The sequence below is a fragment of the Mauremys reevesii genome, linkage group 6 (genome assembly GCF_016161935.1).
Source record: "Mauremys reevesii isolate NIE-2019 linkage group 6, ASM1616193v1, whole genome shotgun sequence".
Taxonomy (NCBI): domain Eukaryota; kingdom Metazoa; phylum Chordata; order Testudines; family Geoemydidae; genus Mauremys; species Mauremys reevesii.
The window spans coordinates 98,074,678-98,084,139 of record NC_052628.1 but is presented as its reverse complement, the minus strand read 5'-3'; the positions used below and the strand labels follow the sequence as shown (position 1 = coordinate 98,084,139).

At 38.2% G+C, this 9,462-nt stretch overlaps 1 protein-coding gene across 1 annotated transcript; it reads right to left on the bottom strand.

Annotated features, from left to right (window-relative positions):
- Positions 1-1,946: 1,946 nt before the first annotated feature.
- On the bottom strand, positions 1,947-2,516 carry LOC120407295 (interferon beta-like). The gene has a single exon (XM_039542805.1). The coding sequence runs from the start codon at positions 2,514-2,516 to the stop codon at positions 1,947-1,949; it is 570 nt and encodes a 189-aa protein (XP_039398739.1).
- Between the last annotated feature and the right edge of the window lie 6,946 nt (positions 2,517-9,462).

Here is a 9,462-nt window from a genome sequence, read left to right as displayed (position 1 = left end):
TCTCCTGTTGATTTAATTACTCCAGCCACCACGAGTGGCAGTAGTTATGTTGGTGCTTAGGTTGGCATAACTTACATCACTCAGGGCAGTGGCTCATTCCCACGCCTGAACGACAGAACTTATACTGACTTAAACTGTAATGTGTACATAGCCCTAGGGAAGTTGTTGCCAGGGATGGTCTAGATAATACTGTCTTGCCTCAATGCAGGAGACTGAACTAGAGGACCTATCAAGGTCCCTTCCACTCTTGCGTTTCTATTATTTCTGTGAATATGATTGCTAATGGCAGGGAAGCTGTCCATGAAACAATCATTTTCACAATGTACAAACATCTGAATAGTTTGAAAAACCCTCTTCCACACTATAAAAATGGTTGCAAATGCCTGAGATCAACCGGAGAGGCAAATCTGTCTTCAATAATGCCGTCTGGTGACTTGTTCCCATGCCACTGAAGTAATTCACTTTGGATTTTGTTTTAATGGAAATACTATCATGAATAAGGGCATAAGGATTTGGTTATAAAATGCTCTGACATCTGCTCTATGCAAGTTCAAGGTATTAATAGCAATAATTGATATTAATATTTTATTCTTATTACTTCATCTTCATTTAAGAAATATTTTATTATATGAAACTCAGGCTTGATTTTGAAAGGATCTCAGAAAAAAACTAGTCTTGTTAGACTCTTCAGAATCATAGTGTCTGATATGTACAGGTAGAGTGGGAATAAATTCAGTAAATATCAAGAGATAACAATGAGGGCCTGGTCCTGCACTCCTGGTCTTGAACATCTAAGACATCAGTTCCTGGCAATAGTAGTTTGGAAGTACAAGGGATGCAGATTCATGCCATATAATGGAAAGATTGATTGATTACCACACAATTGGTGGTATTTTCTAGGGAATTGTGAACTTAAAGTAAATCACTTCTGAGGTAAATGTTTTGGTAAATATGTAAGTATTTTAAGATATCATTTTTATGTAATTAACTCAGACAATTTCTGTAGTAGATTTGTAGTTTGAATAAAATAATTTTATTTATAAATATAAATAAGCGCAATAAGTACATGTATGAATAAATAAATAAATAAAAGTTGTCCTGTGGATAAATTATGGCAAATCCAGAAAAATGATCTGAAAATATTTTCACAATAGAGAGAGTAAATTAAAGCAGCTTGAGGCATTCTACTTTTTGCATTTATATTAGGTAAGAAAACCTAATATATAAAATATATCTAGGTGAGTCTGCTGCTTAATTCAAGGTACAAACTTTTAACTTTTTGTAAAAGTAATTATTAGAAGAAGCAACTGAGACAGAAAAGATTCCAGCATAGGGTGCAGTTTCCTTCAGCTGATTTCATTACTTCAGTAGTAAAAGTGCCCACCATCACGAGCTGCAATGAGAGAGGAAAATGGTTCAAACAGAGAATACTTCAATAGTGAAATATTTAGAAAATGATGATGATTCCGTATCATAAGTCCTAAGTTGTCTTCCAGTAAGCCTAACAAAGAAACTCTCTTTTTACAAAAGGTTTTACTAAAACTGTTAAACTTTATAGGTGAACAGAGCCAGTGAAAGCAGATAGGGAATCCTGCCTGTCCTCCCCTGCAGAAGACCTCAATCTAAAGATAGCATGGGATAAAGAGGGATGGATTTTCAGGTGTTTTGAGTGGAATGTTATCTTGATTGGTATTTGTTTAGAGCACGCCAGTTTTTATTCCCCTGTCCATTTCATCAATCTATTGAACAAAGTCATATCCCTGGATATATTATATGAGGTGCATATATCACTTTTGTATATCAGCAATATAAACAGGATATTCTCTAATAAAGGATACAACAGAACCTATAGAATAGTTTTTTAAATGAAAGTACAGCATGTTTTACCTGTTTTCCCCCAAAACTATTATTTCAATTACTCTAAAAAAAGTGTTTTGTAAAATACCTTAGTTTTTAAGCCTTTTTGTGAGTTGGTCAATAAACAGAAAACATCTTCTCATTTCCTCACGGATGGTCTCCCAGGCACACAGGCTGTATTGCTTTTCTTTCAGGAAATTGTCTATCACACGGAAATATTTCTTCACTTTCAGCCTGGTGAAGTCCTCATTTTGTGGGTAGGTTGTCTCCATCTTTTTTTCTCCATCGAACCACGTCTTCAGCAGCTCAATTTGCTGGTGAAGTCCACTTTGGAATGCAACTATGGAACTCCTATCCCAGGCAGTTTGGATGTGACTTTTGCTGAAGATATTGAAGATCTGTTGGAGGATCTCCTGGATTGCCACCATGGCATTCTCCTTCTGGAACTCTCTGGAGCTGAGAACATTCTGGAGTGATATGAAGTTTGAATTTTCATTTAGACATTGCACAGGAAATTGTCCTCCCATTTTTTCCAGAAGCTGTAAACTAGCTTGGTTCACTTTGTTTTGCTGGAAGTGAAGCATGTTAGAGTCCACAGATGAGCTTTCGGCGGAGAAGAGCAGGACAAGGCAAATGTTCAGGAAACTCAGGGTGGTCATGCTGACGATGACTTAGATTCCCTGTTTGTGTGTAGAGACTGGAAGGCTGGAGATCGTGCAATGTCTTTCATAGGCTGATGTGTGGTATTTTTTACCCATGTCTCTGAATTTAAGTATTCTGTAGTTTTTCTTTCATCACTTTCTGCATCTCAAGGTTCCCATTTGCTAATTAGGACTTTTTATTTTCACTTTTCTGTTTTTTTTTTAAATACTTCTGTTAGTTGGTACTTTTCAGCGTTTCTTTCCTTTTTAAAAGAAAGTGAGCAAATTATTAAAACCATAACAAGTTGCTTAATATCTGTTATTATTTATGTTATTGCTATAGCAAATTTCCATTTGATCTGAAACATTTCCCAAACTGAAAATAGATCAGTTTAGCTGTACTAAGACATAAAAATCCCTTGTAAAAGGCCATCTGTGTCCCCATCTCCTCCTAACCTTAATTCAGAACTCCCTTTAATGTTTACTAATCAAAGTAGTTTAATGAGTACATAAACTGATAATGGAAGAGTAAACACACTTGGAGAGATTTGGGGCCAGATCCCGAGGACTAGTCCTTCGCTGGCCAGAATGACTCAGAAGGTTTATGCCTAAATGTGGCATAACAATGTGTTCTTAATATTGTTTCTTTTTTTCTATCCATCCCCATCGCCTCCTCCACTGCATGCTACACCTACATGTTATGTCTTGTCTTTTAGCTTTTTTCAGGCAGGAACTGTCTTTTACTGTATGTCTTTGTACAGTGAGTTTAGCAGAATGGTGCTCTGATTCTGCTTACAACCCTGAGCACTGCTGCATTACAAATAAATTATAATAGATTACTCAGAACTGTCTATATGCAGATGTCAGCATAGAGCACATAGACACACAGAAAACTTTCTTCAGTAGCATAATAACAGCAAGTCCAAGAGAAACAAAAATTCTCTTTCCAGATAATACTCATGATATATCCTATGGAACACGTAATCTCAGCATGCTCCTGTGGACTTGTCTTTGACTCTCTGCCAATCTTTACATTAGTTGGTAATATTTTCTTTTCTTCTTCACCTTGGTTAACTAATCATGTTCCTAAATTACTTAGGAACCTCTTTTAATTGTAAAGCTAACTTTTTTCCATGGGGGTTAATTACAATTTACTACAGTCCAGACTTAAAGTTTCTTTACACTAGTTAAACTTTCTAGTTTTGAGTAATTGCAATGTAACAAATAATTATAATTATCAAAGTTATGTGAACTCTAGTGACCAAAATTAAACTTTTATTCATAATCGTCTTGCAGAGACTCAACTTCTACGGGAGAAAGGGGTGGGGCAGCTGGCTATTATATTCTTTTTCATTGCTGGATGTTGAGACATTTTTTCTACATGAAAATTGAGTGTGTTGGAGATGGAGTCAGATACACTAAATATGGAACCCATAGTGCTGCTTTTTGTTTAAAAAATCGTTTAGTTTTCAGATTTCAGAGTAGTAGCCGTGTTAGTCTGTATCAACAAAAAGAACAGAAGTACTTGTGGCACCTTAAAGACTAACACATTTATTTGAGCATAAGCTTTCGTGGGCTAAAACCCACTTCATCGGATGCATGCTGTGGAAAATACAGGAGGAAGATTATATATACACAGAGGACATGAAAAATTGGGCATTGCCGACTAACTTTAACGAGAGTAATTGGTTAAGGTGGGTTATTCTCAGCAGGAGAAAAAAAACTTTTGTAGTGATAATCAGGATGGCCCATTTCCAACAGATGACAAGAAGGTGTGAGTAACAGCAGGGGAAAAATTAGCATGAGGAAATAGGTTTTACTTTGTGTAATGACCCATTCACTCCCAGTCTTTATTCAAGCCTAATTTAATGGTGACAAGTTTGCAAATTAATTCCAATTAATTAATTAAAGTAAGTAACAGAACACCACTAGCTGTCACCTTCATCTCTCAACTAAAACCTCTCCAGCACATCATCAAGGATCTACAACCTATCCTGAAGGATGATCCCTCACTCTCTCAGATCTTGGGAGACAGACCAGTCCTCACTTACAGACAGCCCCCCAGTCTGAAGCAAATACTCACCAGCAACCACACACCACACAACAAAAACACTAACCCAGGAACCTATCCTTGCAGCAAAGCCCGTTGCTAAATCTGTCCACACATCTATTCAGGGGACACCATCATAGGACCTAATCACATCAGCCACGCCATCAGGGGCTTATTCACCTGCACATCTACCAATGTGATATGTGCCAGCAATGCCCCTCTGCCATGTACATTGGCCAAACCGGACAGTCTCTACGTAAAAGAATAAATGGACACAAATCAGACGTGAAGAATTATAACATTCAAAAACCAGTCAGAGAACACTTCAACCTTCCTGATCACTTGATTACAGACCTCAAAGTCGCAATACTCAAACAAAAAAACTTCAAAAACAGACTCTAACGAGAAATGGCAGAATTGGGATTAATTTGCAAACTTGACACCATTAAATTAGGCCTGAATAAAGACTGGGAGTGATTGGGTCATTACACAAAGTAAAACCTATTTCCCCATGCTAATTTTCTCCCCTACTGTTACTCACACCTTCTTGTCAACTGTTGGAAATGGGCCATCCTGATTATCACTACAAAAGTTTTTTTTTCTCCTGCTGAGAATAACCCACCTTAACTGATTACTCTCGTTAAAGTTAGTAAGGCAACACCCAATTTTTCATGCCCTCTGTGTGTGTATATATATCTTCCTCCTGTTTTTTTCACTGCATGCATTTAATGAAGTGGGTTTTAGCCCACAAAAGCTTATGCTCAAATAAATGTGTTAGTCTTTAAGGTGCCACAAGTACTCTTTGTTCTTTTAGTTTTCAGAGTAAAACCTCACTTAAAACTGTATGTGGATTTGTAAAAGGAAGGAAGACTCATATGGATGAGTCGGGTGAATTTTCTGTTTTGGCTAGAAGCAGGTTTTCATGATAAAATATTTACTTTCCTTTCACTTTCTTATTAACAACCTATATTATGAAAAAGGACATGATTTTTAAAATCTAATTGACTTTGCACCATATATGTTTTTTATCATTGGTTTTAAACTTTTGCATTTCACTCACCGAAGACTGGTAAAGTAGACTTGTCTAGTCAATCAAATTTAATTCCTTTGGTCAGCTTCACTTTCTTCTTCATATGTCCCAGCCTGAGGCTGGGGCATTGGAGTTTCCATCTCTATAAGAGAGTGGTTCGGTTATTGTAATCCAAAAAAGAAAGCTATTTTCACTGAAATGAAAAATGGAAAAAAAACCTCATAACCACATGTATAATTATATTGGTTTGGGTAAATCCCCCCTGGAGCAATATGCACATTCTTTTTCACATAATCTATATTTGAAGCCTTAACTGTTTTGGCAATGTGTCTTTCAGGACATGAAAGCATTGGAGTGTGCATCTAAAATATCAGATTTCCAGTACTGCCATGAATTTATGCACCTTATTCTCTCACAATCTTCAGTGGGACTTCTGGGAGCATAGCATATCCCATAGCAGGATCAAGCCCCAAAGGAGGATGATTAAAAGAGAGAAACCAGTTAGGAAGGATGCATATTTACAAACTCTTAGTAACAAATTAAATAAATAGTAATGCTAGTAAAGAGAAATATTTTTAAATCAATATATTAAAAGCGAGTAAGCGTATAGGTAGTGTAGTTCCATGGGGAAAAGTAGTTAGTTGTAAAGCCCTCAGCTCTTGCCTCCAAGATCCATACATGGAGGGGGTGTTGTGGCAGTGCCTCTGATCTGCCCTGGAGTGGGAGAGGGAGGGGAAGGGAGAGAGAGAGAGAGAGAGAGTGTGTGTGTGAGAGAGAGAGTATTGGCATATAGAGTCAGCTGCCTAGAAGCATCATTCCCTCCTTTCCTGGGTTGCAGGAATTGTTCTGCATGGAATTAGAAATATGGAGGAGAGTGGGAAGGGACTAGGCCGGACTGTGCTGAGGGTGTATCCTATGGGCTACATCTCCCTTTCACCAGCCCCACATAGATTATTCTTTAATGGAAATCCCAGAGGAAGCTGTAGCCTGATGGAATACTACTAGTGTGGCTGTCATGGAGCTAAACTATTAGAGACCAGAAGAGGCTCTCATGCTCCTGAAAAGATGCAAAAGCAAAGAGCGCCTATGCAGAGATCCTGAATATGTCCTGCATTCTACACAGAAACCAGAGAATGTTCTGTAGTTGGGGAAAAGAAGCTGGTTCCATGTGAAATGGGGCAAACTTCTCCACCACCCCAGTCCCGATGGAACAATTTGAGTGGAACTGTGTGAGCGGTTCTGGTGGAGTATTCCTCTCTTTTTGATCCCCTGTGATGTGTTTTCTCACAGGAGGGGCCAACTGAGCCAAGAGATGAGTGGTGTCCCCAAGAAGGAAGAAGCTAGTGTAGCATCTTGCACCCTGGGGTATGCACTATTCACTGAACAATTGAATGAGGGGGAACAGGGTTCCCTTGCACAGATGTTAATAATGAAACAGTTAGACATTATGAAGAATCAGTCCCAGATTAATTCTCATACGTAACAAGGTAAATGGGAACCTGCACAGCAAAATTGTTTCATAATTAAGAGCCAAGATTTCACCATACAAATTGAAGTAGTGGTATGGAATACATGATGAAGGAAGGAACAAGAAACCCTCCATTTAGGGCAATCCTTCCAGGCCTATACATTTGGAACTGTTTGGTAGTTTTATGTCTTCCCTTTTTGAAGGTAAAATTCATGTTATGTGATTTCTGGTTGTTTTCAAGGCTATTGCATCTCTGTTAATATATTTGCCCTTTTCTATTTCATTGTAACTTTTTTCTGTTGAGTAAGACATTAGTAATGTATGTAGCAGACCCCACCCCCTCAGTGTAAAACATTTAGAATTGTATAATAAAGACACCCAGCATGGTTGATGTAGGCTGAAAGCCTAGCCTCTTGGATTCTGAGTTCTAATTCTGGCTGTCACTCTATGATATTGAACAAGTCAGTTATACTTTCAGAGCCACAGTTTATAAGATGGGAATAGTAATATTTGACATAAGTTATAGTTGATTAAGGTTTAACAAAGGCCTTAGGGATTCCCAGATATAAGGTTTTATCTAAGTCAGAGGTTCTCAAACTGAGGGCAACACCCCCTGGAGAGGCACGGAATATACTCTGGGAAGTGTGAGAAGCTTCTGGGGGGGGGGGGGGGGGGAAACGTACCGCACACATTTTACCCACACCAATGAATAACTAGCAAAGCTGATTCCTCCAGACATATCAGGTCTTCAGATGGTGCTGTGCATTTGACTTTAGCTGGCACTCTGCATTTTGATGGATTTCTGCTAAGCTTGCATAGCATTATACAAAGTCATTGCCATATGTACGTTAATCCGTTTGCTGCGATGTGGTGTGCACATTTAATTGTAAGCATGGATCACAATCGCAGTTTTGCTTTTGCTCTTATTACAATCGATCATTGGCTCATTTGTGAAATTTGTGGAATTTCTCTGCTCCAAAAAACAGATGCACCCGTCACACTAGTAACAACGGTGTGATGCCAGTAAGCAGTATCTCACTTAAAATGTACATTACTATATACTTAAACGGCTCTGTTTGAATCAATGACTTACTGTTTTTAATATTAGTGAGAGTGTCATGTTGATATTTGTTATCAGTATATGTACTTGTGTGGCAGGAGGGGGGACGTAAACTACTACAGACAGGGAACACTAAAGAAGGTGGGGAGCAATCAAATAAGTTTGAGAACCACTATAAGAATATTATCATCATTTCATCTTTTGAATATTTGTCTGATTGGACAAACTTGTGCATTTCTGGTGATCCAGGTGATCCCGTAGGTGACACTTTTATGAGGACACTCTAAGCAGTCTACCCTGAATAATTGGAGGACTAGGCCCTAAGTCAGTACTGAATCCATGTCCAGCATGGTATTAGGGGGCACTTCAATGCTGGATGTTATCTTCCGGAGGAAATGTACACCGAAGTGGGAAATGGTGGGTCTCCCTAGCTCAGAGGTAACTGGAGAGGGAACCAGAAATTTGAAGCCCCGAGTTGAGGGTGAAATTGGAAACTCTAAGAGGGATGGTCTTGGGCCTGAAGGGCCAAAGTAGACCACACTTCCTAAAGAGTTAATAAATTGGACTGCAGGCAGGGGAACTGTAAATACTCTGGACTGCAAACATATTATTGGGAGTGCCAGGAGGGAACTGAGGGCAGCATGCCTGCCAGGACACGCTGACCCAAAAGCTCATCTGATCTTTTATAACGGTGTTTTATGGCAGAGATTAGAAACATTTCTGAGAGGCAAGATTATAAAGCTGTTTCAATCATACAGTTTACAGATTGAGAATAGATTATTAAAGTTGACAACTTTATGGTGAGAGCATAAACTTGTGAATTTGTTAAAGGACCAGGAAACAGGAAAACTGTGTTCTAATCTTGCTTTGAAATCGACACATTGCAAGATTTGGGTTGCCCACCCAACGTTAATTTAGCCCCCTTGTGCATCTGTGTTATGACAACTCAACATCAACCCCACACAGCTATTAGTGTTCGAGGAAAAATAAACAGGCGAAGGACTGAAGTGCAAAAGTGGCACTTAATTGAAGTTGTGGTGCATGGAGTCATAGTGAATTTAGGTTTTGATTTGGCAATGTGCTTAAGCACGTTCACAACTTTAAGCACTGACTTCAATAGGACTGTTCATATGCAGGCATGTGCTTAAGTACTTTTGTTGAATGGGTATATTAAGGCAGAACAATGTTTTTTTTTTTTATTGGTTCATTTTTGTAAAAATGAAATTAGTAGAAATCACCACTATAATGAGCTGCTATTTTAAAAGTAAAATTATATTTTAATGTTAATGTAAAATTTAATAAAGATAAAATATCTCTGATAAAAAACTGGAAATTGACCAATAGATAAATACTGTT